We start from the raw sequence: 23,134 nt of genomic DNA, 5'->3' as shown, positions 1-23,134 counted from the left end.
GTACTGTAGGATCTTACATTAAAATATATAATACTAATACAATATCTAAAATTAGGTAGTTTTTATGCATGCAAGCGGTTTACGTAGACAGGTGTGTCCAAGGACTGTCACAATGACTATCAGGAGAAAAGTAGCTTGTCGTGAAAGGGCTTCATAACACTTATGTGACACTGAAATAGCACCTTGGCAATGGGGGAAGGACCACTGAGCTTTCTATATGTTTACCTCTCCTCAATCTTCCCCACAGAGTCGACACTAATCTAGTAAATGGAATTGCTATGTCACTTCAGGTCAGCCTGCTACATGGGGGGGGGGGGACCCTTAGTGTTTTGGACACTGACAAGGATTTCCTTTGAGAATGGAGAATCTGTGTTGCCAGCTAAGTCTTCATTTGCATTTAAATGCTGTACTGCTGTAATATTAGTGCATTTATTTGTATGTTTCTGTATAGCAACTATGTGGAAATTAAATGGTGCTTTGGCAAAAGATGCCAGTTTTAAAAACTGCTAGCATTACTTTCGCAAAAAAAAGTGACAAACGCCATCTTTATCAGTTTCTTTTTAAAAATAAATATTTTATTTACAAAGAATAATATAGAAAAATGCAAGTATAAATTGCCACTTCCTATAAAAAACCCTCAAGAATAAACAAAATACTTAAGTAACTAAACCAGTGTTAAAACTTTGATTTTTTCCTGTTTACTTTGTCCTTTCCTATTAAAAAAAAAGAAAGATAAATGGATGTTATCACTTGACTAGAATTCCCCTCCGGAATATGTTTTCATGCAGTTTGGATTATTCATAAACTTTGTGTGCCATGATTTTCTCATGCTCTTCTCCAAAGCTGACAATTTATTCTGTGTTTACCTTTTCAATAGTGATATTTTGCACTTAGAAGAAGCTGTAGCAAATTATGTACACAAATGCAGCTACTCTAAAATTACAGTTTTAAATGTTTGTTGCTGTGAAGAGTTTGCTTACTTGGACATTTTCCTAAGTAGTCACTGAAAGTATAAGCTAGAAATAGGAGAGAATATGCATAACACTCCAAAGGATTTATGCTGCATATATCATGGGGACAGGGGACCCTTTGGTCCTCAGATGTTACCACTCTCCAGCATGCATCAGCCTCAGCCCTTCAAGGTCCATGATTGAGGATAATGGGAAATGTAGTCCAGCAGCATTTGTAGGACCACATCCTTGACTTAGAATGCTGTATACAAAACTGACTTCTTTCCTAATGTCAGCAAAGGTCTTGACTTGCTAAGTACACTGAGCAAATACCTCTGGGACTTCATATCAAACCATCAATTTCAGCTAGAATATTTTCTTTTGAGCTGATTTAACCCCAGCGAAGCCAGTGGAACTAAACAAACTGAAATCCTGGCAGGATTTGAGGTAAAGCAGCAATGCTATCAGGACATTTTAGTGATAATAAGTGGTTTAATACCTTCTTCTCTTCCCTACCCCTTATGTTACTCTGTGCTCACTTTGTTTCTTGATCACGCTGGGAAACACTTGATACTAATTAAAACTACAAGCTGTTTTAGACTCTATGAAACAGAGCAACATAAAAAAAAACAATTATGTATTGGCCAATGACCTTCATCTATCATGAAAATTGCTAGCAATTTTGTACATTCAACAAAAGCCTTGTATAGTTCTGTTCTAAGCGCAATTACGTCTTGAGCACTTCAGGGATAGAACCATCTCCCAACTCTTGCAGAAATGTTTCTCTGCTTAAAAACAGTCTACTAAGGAGATTCTCTTATATATTTCAATGGATGAATGGCTATTCTGACTCTAGCTATTGTTAGTGTTGGAACACCCGGAGGTTATCAGGACCACACCCGTATCATATCAGGCTGTGAAGAGGCCCTTTCACCTTCAACATAAAGAGTAACGTGATGACTCAAATGTATTTGCACTAGAATAGATAAAATACAGTACCCACGAGTAAGCAAGAGGCTTACTCAAGATGTGCACTTTCGTTCCTTGAGTTGGATCATACGTCCAACCTTAGTATAGTCTAAGGTTAGTTTTGCATGCCTTTATTCCGAATGGGCCTAATCATAGGCTCAATCATGGACTCAGTCCTATTTGTTTAATAACTTCCTACCCAATGAATTGGGACGTGGGTGGCGCTGTGGGTTAAACCACAGAGCCTAGGACTTGCTGATCAGAAGGTTGGCGGTTCGAATCCCCGTGACGGGGTGAGCTCCTTTTGCTCGGTCCCTGCTCCTGCCAACCTAGCAGTTCAAAAGCACGTCAAAGTGCAAGTAGATAAATAGGTAACGCTCCGGCGGAAAGGTAAATGGCGTTTCCGTGCGCTGCTCTGGTTCGCCAGAAGCGGCTTAGTCATGCTGGCCACATGACCCGGAAGCTGTACGCCGGTTCCCTTGGCCAATAAAGCGAGATGAGCACCGCAACCCCAGAGTCGATCACGACTGGACCTAATGGTCAGGGGTCCCTTTACCTTACCCAATGAATTATGTAGGGGCAATGTTGAACAATTTTGCAATTAAAACTCCCAGTCCAGTACAGAATAGAATATCATCTTCTAGAGGCCAGGTAGTGTCAGAAGTATTGCACAGACACACCTTGTTAAATGCCATGTCTTAAATTGCTGGTCTTTCACAAGTAGACTGTGAATGAAATGGCAGAATTAGCCCTAGCAGCTATTGTATAGATAGGAGATTTAAACTTTCCAGAGTGACTGTGTCCGTTTTCCTTGACGCTGTAGGCAGTGGTGGAGCTTCCTTGCTCATACCATTGACTTCAGTTTCATGGAGGAATCATTCTGTTATCATAGTCATTCTTTTCTCCCTGCTAGGGAACATTCAATTTGCAGTAGATGCAAGAGGCAAATCCAGTACTGCGGTGAGTAAACCACTTTGGACAGTAAGTCCTGCACAGTATCTGAATCTTGCTAGCTGTCCCAAGTTTACATCCATTAATATAATAATATTGCTTATGATTTCTTTATTCTGTTTTCCCAGCCACTGTTGCTTGTGACGGTAAATGATATTCCAGTTCCAACTACAAGTACTCGAGGAACTATGCCTCTAGAACCTAAACCAAATAATATTTTCATTTGTGGTTAAAACATTACCTGTGTGATCTTACCGTTGGTTTGAAAAGGAGGAATTGTGCAATGACTTTAAATAGTTTCAGTAATAAGTCTTCCAAAAACCAAGTAAAAGTCTTGGCTCTACTTCTAAACTAGCCTTGCATTGTACATTCCTCACTTGGATTTGCTGAAAGAGGGCTGTACCCCTGTGGTGCTGATTATATTTCTGGATTGCAGGTTTCAAGTAGATCTTGGCAATTTAAAGTCTGTGCCTGTTTACTCAGAAGTAAGTCCTACTGGGTTTAGTGGGACATATTCTCAAGGCAATGCACATAGGAGTGCAGCCCTAGTGCATGCTCATTTATTTAAGACCTTATGAAAGGTGGTTGATATGCAAGAGAATGGCAAAGGGTCTTAGTTTAGTTTGTACTTCCAGTCAGATGGAGTCTTTGAGTGGTGCATTTACTCCTTGATAATTTTTGCATTGTTTTGGTCAAGGGGTTATACGGTAATATAAGTCTGTACACATTTTGATATTAAAGGACAGTTCACTAGCATAATTAGTTAAGTATTGCCTAATGTATATATCAAGCTCTTCTGGAACCTGATTTGTGGGATGTTGGCATGCTGTTTGAAGTAATATATCCTCCTTCCTATATTTTAAAGAGAAGCTGTGATGCACCCACTGATAAAATCATCTTTAGACATCGTTAGATGAGCTAGCCAGCTTTAGGGCTGTTTTTGAATCTTCCACTGTCTTAGAGAAGGAAGTTGAACATATGGTGGTCGAGTAACTCCACTTCTGGATAACACTTTTCTAGAACCCATTTCCGTCAGGCCCTGGTAGATCTGCATCTGGAAGCTGATGGAGAAAATTCTTCATCCTGATAATTTGGATTTCTTAACTATGCAAATTGATTCAACCCCCACCTTGAACATCTAAGAGAACCAATGGGTCTGGCTCTTGAGTAGTTCTCTTGGCATGTACTCCAGCAGGCCTTCACTGACGGATAGTTTGGACCATTGGGGATTGATTGTATTCTGCAAGGTGTGTGTGTGTGTGTATGCATGTGTGTGTGTGTGTATCTATATCTATATATCACCAGGGCTGTTTAGCATCAGTCTGAAGCTGCTGGGACAGAAGATCTGGACTGGAGCCTTGTTGTAGGGTGTTTTCACTGTACTAGTGACTCTCACCTCTACATTGTGTTATCAAAGCATTCAGGGACATTCTCTGTTCTGAATTATTGTCTCATGACTGTGCTTGATAGGCTGAAATCAAACAAGCTGAAATAGAGTCTGCAGAAGACGGAGGTAATTGCAGTGTTCACCCCAAATTCCGACTGTGAAAAGTTAAATATAAGCCACACTTTTTTCGAAATTCCGACTGTGAAAAGTTAAAGTGCGGCTTAAACCTTACAAAAATTGGCTTTTACGATAGCACTCCCATCCTGTCCCGCCTGCACCTTATATTTGGGCCAATACGGTGATAAAAAAATGTCCAAGGACCATAGCTCTTTGTTAATTGACTAGCTTGACAGGTGCTAGGAATGAAATTGTCACTTGTTAAACAGGCTGGATTCAGACCTTGGGTTGTATCCAGCTAAATAATTATGTATGTGGAACAACTACCAGGAGCGCAATAGATTTCTCCCTTCCTATGTGGCACCCCCCCCCCCATATGCTCTGGGGTTTGCCACAATTTTTCTGGAGCAGTTTCAGGGTCAGTGTGGGAAGAGGAGAGGGAGAGGAAGTTTTGTTGTGCTCTTGGAAGTTGTTCATGTGAACAGTCTTGGGGGTCTCCATCGCATGTGTTTCAGAAAATTTGGATTGACTCTCTGTTCTGGAAGTTAACTTCCTGTGTCAGAAAGAAATGAATTACAAAAATGTTCCATATGCTGGTGGCACTCACCATAGCCTCCATTCTATGACAGCTATGGTACTTTCTGCTTTGCCAACAGCAGAGAGTTAATCAGAATTCCTGATCTGGTTCCAGAGCTCCTGTAGCTGATCCTCTCTTGGGTATGTTAGCATGCAGATAGCTTGTTGTTGCATTTATTGCTGCTGTAATTTTGTGCTTTTTTACATTTTGCCTGTATTTCCCTCCTTCGTACATACATTCAAGATTTGATTTAAATTTGTGTAGTGCTCAGGAAAATGCTTTTGCATTAACTTTCGTGTGGACATGCTAATGCTTAGATGGAAGTTATCTGCAGTAAAGTGTGTTTGTCCAACATCTCAGCTAAATGCGGCAAGTAGATATTGTATTGTCTGTCTGTCTGTCTGTCTGTCTGTTTGTTTGTTTGTTTGTTTATTTGCAAGATTTTTATCCAGCTCTTCATCCAATCTCCATAGTAGTTTACAATGATTAACAGAACAATAATGTTAAAAACATAATAGAACTGAAAATGGCAGCGACCAAAACGTGACACTGAGCAGTTGTTAATTCCCAAAGGACACAGCTGAAACAGCAGAGTTTTTACTTGTTTGCAGAAAGTACGGAAGAAACTGTTCAAATTTTCCTAGGGAGTCTTATTAATTTGGGGGCAGCTTCAAAAGAGGTTGGGTATACCTGGTTGGGAGTTAACAGGTGAGCTGTAGAAATTCACATGGTGTACTGTAACCTGAATTTATGAACAGAGACGTAAGAAAAATTGGTTGGCTGGCATTTACTGTTTTATACAGAGACTGAGTGATACACTGTGGACTGTATCCAGCAAAGTAGTTCCATTAGGACAAGGATTCCCATTTGCACAGCAGCACTTTTGTTTGGTCTCCTCTCCCCACACACCTGTGCACACTCTGTCCAAGGGCTTGGTGGAACTCCCAGAACAGATAGGAGGAATGTGTGGAGAGAGGAAAGGGAGGAAGAATTCTGTTGCACAGACAAGAATTCGTATGCTCATGGAATTACTTCATTGGATACTGCCTCCTGACTATATTTCTAGAATCTTTCTGTGATGGGTATCTGCACGTGGGAAGACGAACAAATGCGAATATAGAATTGGGAGTCAAGATTCTGCCAGCACACTTCTGTATGCAAAACATTGACTCCCAATTCCACATTTGCATTAAAGGATTGCACTCCAAAGGACTGCTGCTCCTGCCTGTGTGTGTGTGTGTGTATATATATATATATATATATATATATATATATATACCGTATTTTTCGCTCAATAAGACGCACCACACCATAAGACGCACATAGTTTTTGGAGAAGGAAAACAAGAAAAAAAATATTCTGAATCCCAGAAGCCAGAACAGCAAGAGGGATCGCTGCGCAGTGAAAGCAGCGATCCCGCTTGCTGTTCTGGCTTCTAGGATAGCTGTGCAGCCTGCATTCGCTCCATAAGACGCACACACATTTCCCCTTACTTTTTAGGAGTGAAAAAGTGAGTCTTATAGAGCAAAAAATACGGTATATCCTACAAAAATAGGTGTGAGTAGGTGGTAGTGGCATGAAACATGTTTTAAGCAAGTAATTTCTGCCATCAGAATGTATGGTTTAAAATGAGCAGCAGATTCAGGAGAGGACATTGCTCCATAACATGTAGCCTGATGTTTGCAGCCTAAGTTTTAAATAAATCCCAGCAAGGAAAAGTAGTGATTGGGATCCAGGTTTACTTAGTTACCCATTCGTTTCCCATTGAAATGAATGTGAAAATCCAGCCATCGTTATGTCAAGTCCCACGGAGTTCAATGGAATTCAGCTTAATCTGGATCCAAACCAGTATTGACAGGTAGTGGAGTAGCACTGTCCTTGTCTGGAAACTTGTGTTTGTATGGTAGGTTTGGACACAGGTTTTGCCGGCTGCAATTCTGAAGAAAACAAGTGCTAGCCACTATTATGCAGAAATTGTACAGTATTGCTGTTTGAAATGTAAATATTTTGGAGTTCAGAAAAGCTTGTTTAAGTGTGGACAGGCCTTGAAGCTGCACATTGGCAGAGTGATGACACTGTCTAGATTTTCATTACTCTTTGTGCAAAGGTAATGTATGTACTTCTGTTTCTACAGTACTGTACTAGATACCTTTTGCAGTCCTGCTGCACTATTGTTTGAGTGCAGCATCTCATATAAAGAAACAACTAAGGAGTTAGGAAAGCATATTGTGGTGGTAGATTCTCCTGAATTCCAGCAAAAGTACATATAGACCCTATATTTTGTGTCCCTTTGGTGTAGTGGTTAGAGTCTTGTACTATAAGACCTGGAAGACAATGAAGATGAATAGGTGACATAGGGCCAGTCACTGTCTCTCAGCTTAACCTTCCTCACAGGGTTGCTGTGAGGATAACATGAGGAGAAAGAGAACCATGTATGTCACCTTGAGCTCCTTGGAAAAAAGGCGGAAGATAAATGTAATAAATAGATAACTTTTACCCCTTTAAAATGTGGTGTTTTCAAATGCAGATATCATAAGCTCCTGTGAAAGTAGAAAGGCGAGGAAAATAATATTATCAAATGTTGTTTTCCTTCTGATCAAGGGCATGTTACCCGTTCTAGTAAACTAGGGATGAGAAATCTCTGCTTTGTTGGGCTCCAACTCCCATCAGCCACAGCCATGCTCAGTGCTGATGGGGATTAGAGTCCAACAGCTGGAGGGACACAGGTTCTCCACCCCTGTTTTAAATAATATATAATTCAGGAGAAGGGTATTGATTGCTGACCTCAATGTGTGGCCTGGCTAGTATGGAAGGCAGTGCTTCTTCAAATACTTGGGCTCCAAGCCATTTAGGGCTTTAAAGGCGAGCAGAAGCACTTTGAATTGGGTCCAGAAGTGAAAGAGACAGCTTGTGATTCCTAGGCACTTTGCCAGTCAAAACTCCAGATACTCGCATTCTGTACAGAAGTTTCCAAACCATTTTCAAAGGCAGATCTGTTTACAATACATTGCAATAATCCAAATGGGATGTTATCATTGCATGGGTAACCATGGCTAGGTTATCTCTGCCCAGGAGAGGCTGCAGTTGGTATAAAGCTTAAGTGATGCTGATCTGCATAATTAGCCACTTACCTTTCTTTGTTCAAGACTTTAAGCAAATGCTGTGAAATACACGTCCTTTTAACAAACCTACTAATCTTCATATATTTGTAACCTGTTTCTAATACTGGTGGCAAATTGCAGAAATAAACTGTGGGGGAGTTTATTACATTGTGTACACTTCATTAATAGGAGGCTAAAACCACTGCTCAGGAAAAGTATCCTGAAGTGTTGCTACCTTGATGTTGCTTGCATTATTTGGTAAAAGGCAAAACAAAGGCTAACCATTAAGTTTGGCGTTTTTTATCTTTACCTAAAGAATAGAAAAAGAATGAGTAAAAGGTCTACAAGTATTGAATAATAGAATCATAGAGTTGGAAGGGACCATGAGGGTCATCTCGTCCAACCCTTGCAGTGCAAGAATCTTTTGTCCATGGGCTCAAAACCACAACCCTGAGATTAAGAGTCTCATGTTCTATCAACTGAACTATATTGTATGGGATGCAGGTGGCACTGTGGTTTAAACCATTGAGCCTCTTGTGCTTGCTGATCAGAAGGTCGGCGGTTCGAATCCCCGTGACGGGGTGAGCTCCCTTTGCTCTGTCCCAGCTCCTGCCAACCTAGCAGTTCAAAACCATGCCAGTGCAAGTAGGTAAATAGGTACCACTGCGATGGGAAGGTAAACTGTGTTTCCGTGTGCTCTGGTTTCCGTCACAGTGTTCTATTGCACCAGAAGCAGTTTAGTCATGCTGGTCCAGAAAGCTGTCTGTGGACAAATGCCGGCTCCTTCGGCCTGAAAGTGAGATGAGCGCCACAACCCCATAGTCGCCTTTGACTGGACTTAACCGTTGAGGGGCCCTTTACCCTTTTACCTTTACCTATTGTATTACCTTGAAGATTCAACACTTTGTTGCATGCCAATTTGATAGTGGATTTCTTCCTCTTATTTACCTCCCCGCTTTGCAGGATCTCTTTGAAAAACTCAATTTGCTTTACAGAAGAGATGTTGAGGAAGGTCATGCTCCCACAATTAGTGCAGTCAGTTTCACTGGGATGACAGTGGCTGCTTCCTCGGTTCTCAAATCTTCATTGGCTTTTGTAAATAGGCTTCCTTAGTTGCTGTGGTAATAGGAACCCCTCCCTTTCTTTAATTTCAGGACCTCAAGTGGATTTTTAGTAGCCTTCGTAACCTAGGGTAGCAGACAGCAGCAGGAGTTAATTCTAGAAGGTCCAAACTTCTGAGGAGAAATTAATCCCCATAGGTTCTTCATTAGATCATGTTTTTTTTTATAGAAGGATCTTTGGGGCTTAGGTAAAGGTAAAGGGACCCCTGACCATTAGGTCCAGTCGTGGCCGACTCTGGGGTTGCGACGCTCATCTCGCTTTATTGGCCGAGGGAGCTGGCGTACAGTTGCTGGCGTACAGTTTCTGGGGTCATGTGGCCAGCATGACTAAGCAGCTTCTGGCGAACCAGAGCAGCGCACGGAAACGCCGTTTACCTTTCCGCCGGAGCGGTACCTATTTATCTACTTGCACTTTGATGAGCTTTCGAACTGCTAGGTTGGCAGGAGCAGGGACCGAGCAATGGGAGCTCACCCCTTTGCGGTGATTCGAACTGCTGACCTTCTGATCAGCAAGTCCTAGGCTCTGTGGTTTAACCTATAGCACCACCCACGTCCTTTGGGGCTTATGGAAGACCAAATATAATTCCCATTATGCATTCTTTCAAAACTAAAGCTGTTTCTCCTCCAAAATCTAAACAAAGAGCCTCTTTGGCGGAATGAAGCAAGATTCCTATGAAGTGTAAACAAGTCAGTAAGAAAAAGATGCCAAGCAAGGACTAGGGTGAATAAATGCAGAGTTTTGGCTAGCATGTACCTTTGGGTTCAGTGAGGCTATGATGGAAATCAAGGTGGGCAGCTCTAGCTAAGCTTGCATAGCTAAGCTTGTCCCCAGATGCACTGCCTGAGGAATATGATTTGATGTTTGCTGAAAGCTTCTACTCGCATTTAAAGAAGCAGCAATACCAAGTGGGAATATAAAAACAGGATCTAGAAAAGCACATTGCTCAGCTATAGCTGCTGCAAGTTATAAACCCCTCTGTAAGGAATAAAACCCCAATGTTTTTTCTCCACTAGCAGAAATTTAGCCTCTTCCTCCCCACTTTCAGCTATTTGCATACTAAAATTCGCAGGATGGAAGCCATAATTTATACATAATTGGATGCAAGTTTGGGGGCAGTTTTATGTTACAAGATTCCTAAAAGGAAAGCCTACCCCAACCTTGCAAATAAGCCCAGAAATGTTTCTAGCCCATTAAATGTTTGTGAAATCATTGCAATTGAGAAAGCAGTGTTCTCGGTACGTGCACTTGCTACATGTAGCTATAGGCAGATGAGTCATGTAGAAAATTCATTAAGTTTCGGACTCAGAGGCAAGAAATTTACCTGGTTCATGTCACTGAGTCACAAACTTTCTACAGTTGCAGACTTCCAAGCACCTTTTAATCAGTGCCGTGGCTACAGGGGAGCTAGCCAGGTTTTTTTGCCCCGGGCAAAGCCTCCAGAGGGGTGCCATTAAAGCTCCCAGCCTGTGTGTGTCTGTGTGTACACAAATGCATGTGTGGGGTACCAAACTGGGTCTCTGACCTGGGTGAAAGAAAGCCTAGTTTTGCCCTTGCTTTAACAGAAATTAAGGGAAAGTATGTGTGTATTTTGTGTTTCTCCATAGTGCAGTGTGTGTGTGTGTGTGTGTGTGTGTGTGTGTGAGAGTATATGGAGGGAGGGAAGCTTGGGTGTACAAAAAACAAGATACCCCCAAATGCTATGATTAGAGAAGTCTGAAGAACACATTTTTGGTTCTATAAAACTTGGCTCTTGGGCGCAGATCATGATGAGACATAATGCTGGGTTGTGGGATTTTCCCCTTCATACACTTTTAAACTGCTTCCTGTTGGGCAGGGGAATAAATTCCAGTGACAGCCAAGGTCTTAAATTTGCTTTCAAAATGCAAGCTATATTTCCTACTCATTGAACTGAGATGTTTGTCACAAAACACATATCTTAAATTACTCTAGCCGCATTTGAAGTCAAAAAACATTGGGCAGGTGATTAGAGGAGAAAGGGTTGTAAAGAGTTTCAAAAGTTCACTTCTGACATATGATTAGTGGCTTGAATTCCAGTGTCTTTCTTTTAAAAAAATATGTGAATGGTAGAAAATACGCATGCAAAGGATTTAAAAACTGGTTGTCTAAAAACTGCAGCAGACTTTACCTCTTTCCCTCAAGCTCTTGTTGCCTTGTCTGAGAGGCAAAGATTTGCAGCTTACTCGGTGGTAAGACCTCTGGACCTCACTGGGGCTTACCTCCTAGTAAGAATGTAGCCTTATTCATGAAAAAGTCTTGGGGGAAAAGAGATTCCTAAACACTTTTGGGTTGTCAAGTCCAGACCCTCCTACACTGTTAAGGATTGTATAAATGCAGAGTTTATCAAGATGTGGCTTTTCCAATCAGTGGACCATTCATGTAAAACTTAACACTAAACTAGAGCTCTGGTTTGTTTCCTCTCCGCTGCGTGATTTTAGCAACAGGGACCAGCATGTTTGCTCATTCAAGGTAAGCCATCCTTTGGTTTACTGTGATGTGTGAACCAGACAGGTGAGGATATTTGATGAACACCAATGGGTGTTCTATAATGGCTCTATCCAGTTTTAAAGAGAAGTAGTGCATTGGTAGTTGGCTTTATTGAAACAAGGTAGACTTCCTACTCTATCTGCATATATGTATATGTGTGCTTCTTATGAAACATCCCAAAGCAATTTAAGATTAAAAAACAGTGTTCAAGTCTAATACAGACCAGCATATGTAAAATAAGTGAGATGTTAGTATTCTATTTAATAAAATAAAAATACCCAGAAATTGAAATAAAAAGATGTGAGATTAAAACAGTGCATAAAGTACTTTTTTTTTTGCAGTAAGTTAAGCAAAAACTGCAGTAAAAAAAAAAATCACACACCAGTCACGGGAATAATGATTTTAACTAGTAATTTGCTGGAAAGCTTGGTTGGAACAGCAAGGCCCTTTCCAGTTATCAATAACACATGAGAACATTCCTTTCCCCTGAAATCTTTTGTTACGTTCCTTTAGTCCCTTTATCCTGCTGCAATTAATCCTTAAGTAAGTGCCATTGAAAAATAATACTACTTCTTCTCCTCCTTTTACACCCCCCTTTGTTCTGGCTGGTGTGATGGACATTCCCTTGCCCACAAGGACTTACAATGTTTGCCCTTTTGTATTTTGTAAAGTGTCGTGCATCATCATCCTCATAATATTCAGGCAGGCCTCCTTAGGCAATGCTGTCTTTAGCTGTGAGACCACCGTAAGGAAGGCCTTGCTGGGGGCACTTGCAGGTTAAACTTTGCATAGGTCTGGGATCCTCAGCAAAGCCTATAACTAGATTTGTTATACAGTCGTACCTTGGAAGTAAAGCGGAATCCGTTCCGGAAGTCCGCTTGACTTCCAAAACGTTCGAAAACCAAATCCCGGCTTCTGATTGGCTGCAGGAATAATGCTTGCAAACTGGAACAATCACTTCCGGGTTTGCAGCGTTTGGGAGCTGTAATGTCCGAGTTCCAGGGTGTTCGGGGCCCAAGGTACAACTGTAGTCACTTAAAGAACAACAACTCTCAATACCAGAAATATAGATGCTCCTCTGAACGGAGTGTTCGCATTTGGAACCAATTAAAGCCATATAGACCATAGTTCTAATTGCCAAGTCTGAATAAAATAAAGCAGTTGAGATTCACTTACCTTTGAATTCCAGGCTTTGTCAATGTTACCTACCCTCTGTGGGCTTCTGTAATGCTTTGTTCCTGTAGGCTTCAACTGATCCCTTACTGCTTTCAACCTACTTCCCTGCCACAACCAGCTCCCTCCTCCCGCAAGTTCCACAGCTGCAAATAGGTGAATCATTTCACATATGGAATGCACATAGTTTTAAAAGGTCTCTGAAACAAAGCTAGTCAGCTTTGATGTTGGGGCATTCTGAAGATGGGAGGGCAGGGAGAAGAAGAGAGGGAAGCTTCCTGCTCAAACAGTGGCAAAGCAATTGGGTAAGTTAATTGACATGATTGCCATCAATTTGCGGACAAGTCAACTGATGTCTCTTTCAATAAAAGGCTCCTGCAGGCTCCCTTCAGATCTTTCCCTCTCATGCTTTGTAGATTATGTATTGCAGTTCATTGTTTGGGTCCTTCCCTCCCCCCCCCCCCCCGCCACTCCATGCTTATTATCTGCTGGATTTCTTGCCATGTTTTTGTAGATTGGACTGTAATGTTCGCATTCCCTAGGTAGCACAAACAAAGACACCAGGGAGCTTATGTTTACTTCGGAGCTTAGCTGCTTAATGCCAAGCTTGCTAAGGACTAGAAACTGAACCAAAGATGGATTGGAAAAGTAGTTTTTCATAATATTAGGAGAGAGAATCCAGTTCAGTCCTATCTTTCTTTAACCTAGTAGTCTTTGCGATGCTTTGCTTTAGCGGTGTTAGACCTGCGTTCAAGATTTAATACGAGCTGCGGGATATTAATAGTTGTTGGTTCACACATTGACTTTAGAACGTTTTGTAGTACAGTGGTACCTCGGGTTACATACACTTCAGGTTACATATGCTTCAGGTTACACACTCCACTAAGCCAGAAATAGTCAGGTTAAGAACTTTGCTTCAGGATAAGAACAGAAACCAGGCTCCGGCGGCGTGGCGGCAGCAGGAGGCCCCATTAGCTAAAGTGGTGCTTCAGGTTAAGAACAGTTTCAGGTTAAGAATGGACCTCCAGAACGAATTAACCCGAGGTACCACTGTATGCAGGTGGCGCTGTGGGTTAAAACCTCAGCGCCTAGGACTTGCCGATCGAAAGGTCGGCGGTTCGAATCCCTGCGGCGGGGTGCGCTCCCGCTGCTCGGTCCCAGCGTCTGCCAACCTAGCAGTTCGAAAGCACCTCCGGGTGCAAGTAGATAAATAGGGACCGCTTACTGGCGGGAAGGTAAATGGTGTTTCCGTGTGCGGCTCTGGCTCGCCAGAGCAGCGATGTCACGCTGGCCATGTGACCCGGAAGTGTCTTCGGACAGCGCTGCCCCCCGGCCTCTTAAGTGAGATGGGCGCACAACCCCAGAGTCTGTCAAGACTGGCCCGCATGGGCAGGGGTACCTTTACCTTTACCTTTTACCACTGTATGCCATTAAGAAAGCATTTGTCCATTGCTTCCTTCCCTTTGAGTCTCTTCCTTAAAAACTCATGTTTTCTACATGGCCTCTTGCTTATGCTATCTACCGTATCTCTATCACTCTATCTTACAGGATTTCTTTTACCTACCCTTCACCATAAATTCCCAGAGAGGGTTAGAAAAATATAAAAACACAACGTTAAAATGCATTGAACTGGAGATTGTGGTTTACACCAAGTATGCTTAGTTTAAGCCAGTCACCTTCATAAATCATGGTTTTATGTGGACTTGTTTTGAAACACCAGAATTACTAAAAAACAAAAAACCTCATGGTCATTAATTCCAATGCAACAACAAACTGAGTTTAAGGGAAACTGAGAATAAAGATTGCTACAACTTGTCTACCTAGCTGTGCATGAAGAGTGTTGTGGGAGGAGCTCATTAACCTAAGGGTTCGCCAGGTGTGTTCAACTCATGCAAACTGTCCCAAACCTTGGATTGCTGGGTCCAGGGACTAGTTAGTGATCTCGGACACAAGAGTCTATGTTATTTATTCTGTATATTGTCAGGATCATCAGTGGAGGTCTGTATGGGTAAACTTTTATCTGAACATTATAATGTGCTTAGTTCTTAAATAATGAATATTTATGGCTGCTGACCAAACAACACGGATACCTACTTTTCATATCATTGATTTGTCCAGTAAATTCCAGCTCTTGTTTGTGGAAATTCTGGACACTTAAAGCTTGATCCTAGGTATCTTTACTTTAAGCCAGCAACTTAAGTGGGTGTTACTTTCTGGGGATTGGGTCTAAAGCCAAAATTGTGTATAGTCAAAACCTACTGGATTAAATGGCGGGTGGTATTGCCAAAGTAATTTCCCCCAGATCCCTACCCCTTTTCTGCTCCTTTAATATATATTTTTTGCCACACGCTTAAAGCTGAATGAGCACAAATTAAATGTGCGTAAGTTGTGGGCAAGCATAGAAATTTCAGCATCATTCAAGTAACTGATCATGTTAAATTAAGATTCTTGAATATGTACATTACCAAACAAATCTGTTTCTTGTCTCTAAACTGGATGTGACTAATGGGTGTTATACTTCAAACATATGAGGTCACGAGTTTGACGTAGGCTACTCTTAACAAACTAATTCTGCAGTGCAAATGGCGCACAGGCTACGGGACTAAAAGTTTCAGAAATGCTTTATTTAGCTACAGAATAATATACTTTAGTTATTACTTAGAATAGGATTGTATTCAACTAAGTTCTATTTAGAAAAGACAAGTTGAAATTATAGACCTAACCTAGTCACATCTATTAATTTCCATGGGTTGACTAACATTGAATACAATGCCTACAATTCAAAATGGGAAACTTTATTTTAAACTGATCCACTGTGACTCCTGTAAAGAAGGATAATCCTAGTGCCACCGTTGCTCGTGTTTGTGGCTTGTTGCTAAAGTTGGAAAAGACTTGCTGGAAAAGTTTCCCTATAGCAAATATAATGTGTAATGAAATGCCAGTAATGTTCAAGACCAGCTTCTCTTTGTTCAGAAGGTAAACACCAAAATCACGAAGTCCTTATCAGGCTCCAGTGCAGAACAATCCAAATAGAGAATATAAAACACAACCCCAGTGTTTTTTAACAAGGCAGTGCCTTTTTGATCTCTCCCTGGTGGTAGAATGGCTCGAGGAGGATGTCCTGCATTCCTGGGAGTCTTGTGTGCCTGTAAAATTCAATTAGTAGTGAGAGCTCAAATCTACTGATTTTTAGAGCTGTTTGCATCAGTGGTATCTGTTATTTTACAGATTATGCATACTTTGAATTAATAGTTTGTAGCTGCAGTTGCCACATTTACATTCTTGGTTTGATGGCAGTATCTGGCATTTTATACAATAAATGTAGTTCTTGGATCTTTTTCAAGGACATCACTGGAAAAGGGTTGAATATACTATATAGTCTTTGGTTTTCAAGACCATCAAGCACTTCTTAACGCTCTCTCCCCATTGTTGTCCTTCTCAGAAAGGTATATTTTTTCTTATGTGCTGTGAAAATAGAAGAACACTCATACATTCTTGCCAAGCCTTCCTTTTGCATATGCAAGGTAGTATTTTCTCTAAAGAAGGATCCCTATGTAAGAACATAACGTGGCAAATGTTAAACCAGTATTCAAAATTAATATGTATTTCCCCCCCCCAATAAGGCACTCTAGTCACCTTCTGGTATCTATTAAAAATATTTCTTTCATAATTCACATTATTATTATTATTATTATTATTATTATTATTATTATTTTAATTCTAACTACTTTCTGTCTACCTGCCGCTGTGTAAACACATGCCCTTTAAATATGTACACGTTATTCTTATTTTGCAAGTCTTTGCAAAACGGAATAGTTTCAAAAGCACCCCCTGGGGGATCTTTTAGGTTGGAACTGGCATCCATGGTGACAGCTTTAAGCAGAGACAAGCAGTCTGTTGTGCAGACCGTTATCCCATAGTGTCTCTTGGTGTTGACAGTTGGGGCACTTGTGGGTGTCACAGCCAACACTCTCGTGTGAAAGCTGTGCCGAAGATGGTTTACTAATCCCAGCACAATTGCCAAGGCGAAAGAAGCACTGTTGCCAGCATCTGTCAATGAAACCTACACCATAAGGTGAATATTCAGATTGCCACACTTGTTCATTCATTTCTTACACATGTATTCTGCCTTTACTCCAAAGTGGCTTAGGGTTCTCAGTGAGTTTAGAATGTGACAGACATGCCTCATTTCAGAAGGCTCTTTCAGATCTCCTTTTGTCTGTTAACATAACCGAATATTCAATATCCTGAGATTTTAAAAAAAAACACCGTTGTTCACTGGTCATTCACAAACACTTCTTTCAATTTTTCCTTTTGGTTAATATGGTTCATTTCTCCAGTTGCTTTATGAGTTTCAGTTATTCAGTCTGTTTTGTTTCTGGGTGCTGGTGAAGATCAGATGAAACCAGTACGCTCTTCTAGCAAAACCTGACTTCATTAGAGCATCCAGAGGTCTTAAGTTTAAACGGAGTTGATCTGTTACACTGAGGATAGTGTTGCAGGCTGTGCTATAGATAACTGGTAGAGATAGCTTGTGGTAACATTTGCATTTTGTTTGAGGCTGGAGTAGTTAGCACAGTAAACATTGCAAAAGGACTCAGCAGAAAGACATTGGCCAGAAGTGCAGAGGCGTAAATGTCTCAGTCAATGAGACAAGGCAGTTCTAATTTCCCATCAACTGTCTCTACAAAGTCCGGGTCCAAGATAATAGCATGGCAAGGGACAATCAGACAATTCAGAAACAATCCTGGAAGTAGTGTCCCGTGTACTTAGGAAGGTCTAAGCAGCTTGGCTTTCCCTGGGTTTTTAAATTTTGGAATGCAGTCTCATCATCATGTGAAAGCACGACAACCACAGATAATAGTTTTACATTGTCCAGTTTACCAAATTTGCTTTGCAAAGTGATAAGGCCCTGACATTTTCAGTCTGCATTCTTTGACCTCCAACTCATGTATGTTTATCTTAAAATTTTATACTACACCCCAATGTTATTATTATTTTCTTTAAATATTGTGAAGCAGTTGAAAACAATAAAAAAACTTAGCAAACAGTAAGAGCAGCTTAACAGTAAAAATCACAGCAGCCAAATAAAAGTTGGCTCAACCATTCTAGAATGCCTCTAGTGCTGAAAAGACACACGAGTTAGATACCAGGTGAACCTCATCAAAGAGAGCTTTCCTGAGGAATGACCTTAAATGCATGGTCAGGTTTGCATGGGAGGAGGTAACGCGTGATTTAGTAATGTGTGAAGATCATTGGTACAGTGGTGCCAATAAGTGCAACAAAACAACAAGATCTCACATTGCAGAGCTTTGGTGGTAGCGTGGGGAGTGGGCTTCAATTTGCATCTTCAAAATGGTCCTCTTTGTTTCATGGAACCTTTATTGACAGTGAAAATTGTGGGGTTGGTGGCTCCCCTTGCAGTTTGGCCCTTAGAGCCAATAATTCTCCAGAATCGTTATGATGGTCCAACTGCATATAGTACTCTTCTGAATATGGATCCAGCAATCATCTCCTCCCTAGCACAGCCGTCTAGCATGTACCACACCCCTGGCACACTCCACAACTGGATTTTTACAATTAGCATGAGAGAGTGATTCATGTTTAAAAAGTATGTCACCAACCTGAAAAGTTTGGAAAACTCTATAAGTGGCCCATAATGGCACTTGTATCTGGTCGCACAGATTGTTGCTTACAGTACTGTAAAGTTCACAAGTGGTAGTGGCACTGGAAGACATTTGCCTGTTTCCCTTTCTATTCATTGGCAGGCAGTAATGTAAAAACTGTTTACTCTGCGTTTCTGTAGAAGAAAATTACCTAGAAAGAGTTTGGCAGGCATATAAGAGCATTCGCTCTCTTTTCCCCTCCCCTCTAGTTTCTGCAGTGTGGCAGTGACCTTGGTATGAAATGACTGATGTGCTGTTTCTGTGTGAGCATGGGTTTCCTGTTCCTAAAGGAAAAGGCAATTCTCTGTTCTTTGCAGTCAATAACAAATATGATTATATATTTGTAGGTAGGCCCTACCCCACCCCAATTTGTCTGCCAGGAAATCAAGCTAAAGCAACTCCAAATTAATATTGGGTAGTATTGGCCTGTAGTGTGCAGAAACCTTGGCTAGAGTTTGTTGCCCTCCACTAAGGCCAGGGGTCAGCAAGCTTTTCCAGCCGTGGGCCGGTCCACCATCCCTCAGACCATGTGGGGTGCCGGACTATATTTTTTTTGGGGGGGAATGAATGAATTCCTGTGCCCCACAAATAACCCAGATATGCATTTTAAATAAAAGCACACATTCTACTCATGTAAAAACACGCTCACTCCCGGACCATCCGCAGGCCAGATTTAGAAGGCGGTTGGGCCGGATCCGGTTTAGGTTGCCTACCCCTGACTAAGGCTGTGAGTCAACAAAAAGCTATTTTAAAAACATCTCTTCGGAGTTCTCTGTTCCCCTCCCCCCCCCCCCGCAATGGCCAATAATTGTACTTGCTTTAACAAAAGCGTCTTATCGTTTTTAAAGAATTAAATAGGACATATTCTCTTTTTAATTGGTTATTTTTTGTAGCATTGGATTTGTCCCACATACCACGTTAAAATTATTTTTAAAACTACATGGAAAGAGGAGGAGGGATTTCATTGTACATAAGGCTTCTATCCTAATGGTGAAAATGGTCCTGGGCGCTCAGATAGGTTCCCCATTTGTGCTTTGGCATATTTATTTCTGTGTCTTATGATGGTTTAACCATACCCAGAACCAATACTACCGGTGCTGATAAGTTCTGCTGGACCTCGTTATAGAGTCAAAATGCCATGACTTGTATTTCCCAGGTCAGATCATATTTATTCCTAACTTTGTGGTCGTGAAGGGAAACCAGAATAGGCAGGCAACAAGTCCAGTGTTGGCTTTACGGTTCTCGAGGCATTATTCATTACTAGATAACCAGAACTGTCTTTCCTATAAGATCCTTGAGGAAAATCACATGTTTTCAGTTTATGTAGGTATTTTTTTTTGAGGGGGGGGGAAATTGCACTGAAACATGGTCCCAGTTGAACTTCCCTTTAGTCTTTCTCTTGCCTCATCCACAATGTCTTTCCCTTCTCACATTTTCTCTCTTGCAGTTTTCACTTTCATACTATTAGTGACTGGGAAGAGTAACATTATGATAACCCTTCAAAAGGTTCATCTCTCCTTCTGTATATGCCGTCTAACTGGAGGTTTTTGCATGGGTGTTTGCAGAACTACTGGGGATATAATAATAATAATAATAATAATAATAATAATAATAATAATAATAATAATAATAGCATTTACATAGTGCTTTCGACTGGAGTGTTGTTTTGAGTCCCAATAGTTTGAGAATTCAGAATTTACGAAAGCAGCCTACAGTTGATTTGATTTAAAATACACAGCATGATCTTAGGTGGTGTTTGTTTGAGATTGCCTCACTTGAGTTGAATGGAATTTTATATCCAAGTTAAGTTTGCATGAAATTGCAGCTTTAACATTGCATTGCGTTCTGATGTAATTTCCTTAATTTGCAGCAAAGAACACAGGGAGTAGCACGCTGTATGGAATACATGCTGTAGCAAATGATCCTAAAATATTCAGGGATTTCCCATTCTCCCTTTCCCAATTTGGCACCACCTACCTGCATTTTTAAGCGCTCTCTGCAGTCAGCTGTCTTGCTGACTAGGCAAGATGCGGGAGGGAGAGAAAGGTCCTCTTTCCTGAATCTCTTCACTGCATAGCTCACAGATCTAGTACTACACGGGCAAAAGCTGAGTCAGAGAAGAGATGCAGTCTGCGCTATAGGCTTTCATGGCCCAGTTCAGGCTTTTAGACTGCATGATCAACCACAACTGGAGCTTGATATGTAACCTGTATTGCGCTTGGAGTGGTCAGGTTTGTCCATTATATTTAGTTGTTTATGAAGAGGGGGGAAATACTGTGCAAAAGGCACAAACGAAACCCCTTGTCCCTTTTCCCCCTCCCCCTTCCATCTCCTATGCTGTATAATATGCCATAATATTTAGTGAAGGACAGTCAGCTGTGTCCTATGTAAAAGGGTTGCTTTACTGCTGTAGTTAACTTAGTTTAACTGCTGAATTGGTTACTGGGAACTGCTTTTGCAAAGAATTAACAGGACAGATTGCAGTAAAGGATACAGCAAAGTGAGAGGCAGTTCAGTTCAAGAAGGGATTAGAGATGCTGAAGGAATAGACTGATTTAAAAGCATGCATTTGCATAGAACTATAGTTGTTACATAGCTGTCTTTCAGGGATATATATTAACATTATTCAGGAATAGATATCAACATTATTATATATTCCTTTTTGTACAGGGAAAGACTTTAATCATACAGATGTTTGGGTATAGGAGTTTGACATTGCTTAGAAAGTAAATAACCTAAAATGTAATGTGTTTTCAGACTAGTTTTTAACATAAGCAAGGTAAACTTGTTTATGTGAGTTCGAGGTAGTAGCTGGAACTAGCACAATTTTGGTTTCAAGAACACTGCAGTTTTCCCTATTTTTAGGCTCTGAAATTCTGTATTGGGAAACTTGACTTTGCTTCTGTCTTAGAATAAAGGACAAATTACTGGAAGGAAGAACTCTGCATCTTAAAGGGGGAGACAGGACCCTGAGAAAGGACATGGAAGGGCTGAAAGTCATGAAAGGAAGAAGGAGTGTTATGTGCTGGGAATAGGGGTGTGTGTGTGTGTGTGTGTGAATGAGAGAGAGAGAGAGGGATGATGGGTGGGAATTGCAGTTATCTGTCCCATGTGAAGTAGTATGAGAGTAGGTGGAATCAGGTGTTCCAGGTTGATCCTGGCAAGGTTGGCAGTGTGCCCTAAAGAGTGGCTCCCTTTATCCTAGCTAGGAACTGAATTATGTGCTTCTGGGGACTGGAGTACGGTATTACCAACTTTAGTGAAGATTTACTTACTTATACCAAAAGAAAAGTCCTTGAAGCATGTATTGTTTTCTGTTTTTTTTCTTAAAAATTATAATCATCATCATCACCTGCCCCTCCTCTCCAAACCCTTTCCAATTGTTCAACAGTGGGGAGTAGGAAGGACTGATTCTTCAGCCCCAACATTTCCCCCTTTACTCAACTTCCAGGATAACCACTCTGCCCTTGGTTTTACACATCTTGGGTTAGCAATGTACCCCATGGACACAGTGTCAGCCTTGAGGGCTTCCTGTGGTGTCCACAAAGCATCTGAGGTCCCTACTCCTGCCATCATGAAGTGGAGAAGGTGACTTTTCTTTTTCCTGCTCTTGAAAAATATGCGGAAATGAAGTGGGAGGTGCTGCTCTCTCCCACTTCCTGTTTCAGTTTTTATGGGTTTTCAAGGCTCAGATTGGAACTTGAGCATCTGTACATAAACTGGAGTGACAGAGAGGGCAGAAGGGAAAGAAGGGGAGGGGAGGAGAGAATAGAGGACAAAGTGGGGTGCAAGAGAAAGGAGAGAGAAAGAGAATGGAGCCCGGGGAGAAGGTGTGTGTGTACGCATGTGTATTAGTTGGATCCAGTAAAGCAGATCCTCCTGAAATGGCACAATCTTTTCACCGGATCCTTCTACCCCATCTACCATCAGCTAGTGGATCACATATCTATGTTGACCCCATTGATCTGGTTCAAGAACTCGAATCTGAGACATGGATATTTATGGAGCCTCATAATTTTTAAAAGGGATACTTGCAAAAGCACCATCAAATCATAAGTCATCTCTGCATCCACAGAGGTATTCTGTGATTTGTAGCTGGTTTTGCTGGAACAAGGATCTGTATCATGGATCAATATTTATTTGGCAAGCATGGAATCTTCTTACTATACAGCCTACCAATGTAAGCTTTAGCATGATGGTGGGTTTGGCTGTGTAGAAGCATGCAAGTTCAAAAGGATCAGATTTAGTTCAACTGGATCTGACTTAGTAATGACCTAGTAAACACAGGACCTAAGTATGTGTGTGGATGTGTATACTTTCTGTCTGTGGGGTGGGAGGGGAGTGACCCTGGGGTGGCTCTCTCAAAATTCCAGATGTACTTATGAGCTCAAAGAGTTTGGTGACCCCAGCTGCCATTTTAGAAATAATGGAAAGGACTCTTCTTGCTAGTGTATTTGGGGGGCTAAGCAAGTGGGCGTTCTTATTTCAGTGTGGCCATCGCAACTTAAGCATCCTTTGCATTCGCTGTGAGATTCCCTTGAAGTTGGAGTGGGTGGGGAACAGTAGCTACTCAAGGCGGGCCCAACCAAGTCATCCCAGCCACAGCTTGCTTTGAC

The 23,134-nt window shown here is 41.3% G+C and overlaps 1 protein-coding gene across 4 annotated transcripts in view; it reads left to right on the top strand.

The window, feature by feature from the left end:
- Positions 1-23,134, top strand: part of ARHGAP21 (Rho GTPase activating protein 21) — a 106,334-nt gene that overhangs the window by 6,304 nt on the left and 76,896 nt on the right. Inside the window, exon 1 of one of the 4 annotated variants that reach the window (XM_081931410.1) lies at positions 20,634-20,749. The exons of the other annotated variants lie outside the window; for them this stretch is intronic. Within the exon in view, the coding sequence (XP_081787536.1) occupies positions 20,666-20,749 (84 nt within the window). The 5' untranslated portion in view covers positions 20,634-20,665. Of the gene's footprint in view, positions 1-20,633; positions 20,750-23,134 lie in introns of those variants that run through there. 4 annotated transcript variants of the gene reach the window in all.

This window comes from Podarcis melisellensis (genome assembly GCF_964234715.1).
Source record: "Podarcis melisellensis genome assembly, chromosome: 12".
Classification (NCBI taxonomy): domain Eukaryota; kingdom Metazoa; phylum Chordata; class Lepidosauria; order Squamata; family Lacertidae; genus Podarcis; species Podarcis melisellensis.
Note: the sequence above shows the minus strand (reverse complement) of the source record. Positions and strands in the feature narration are given on the sequence as shown.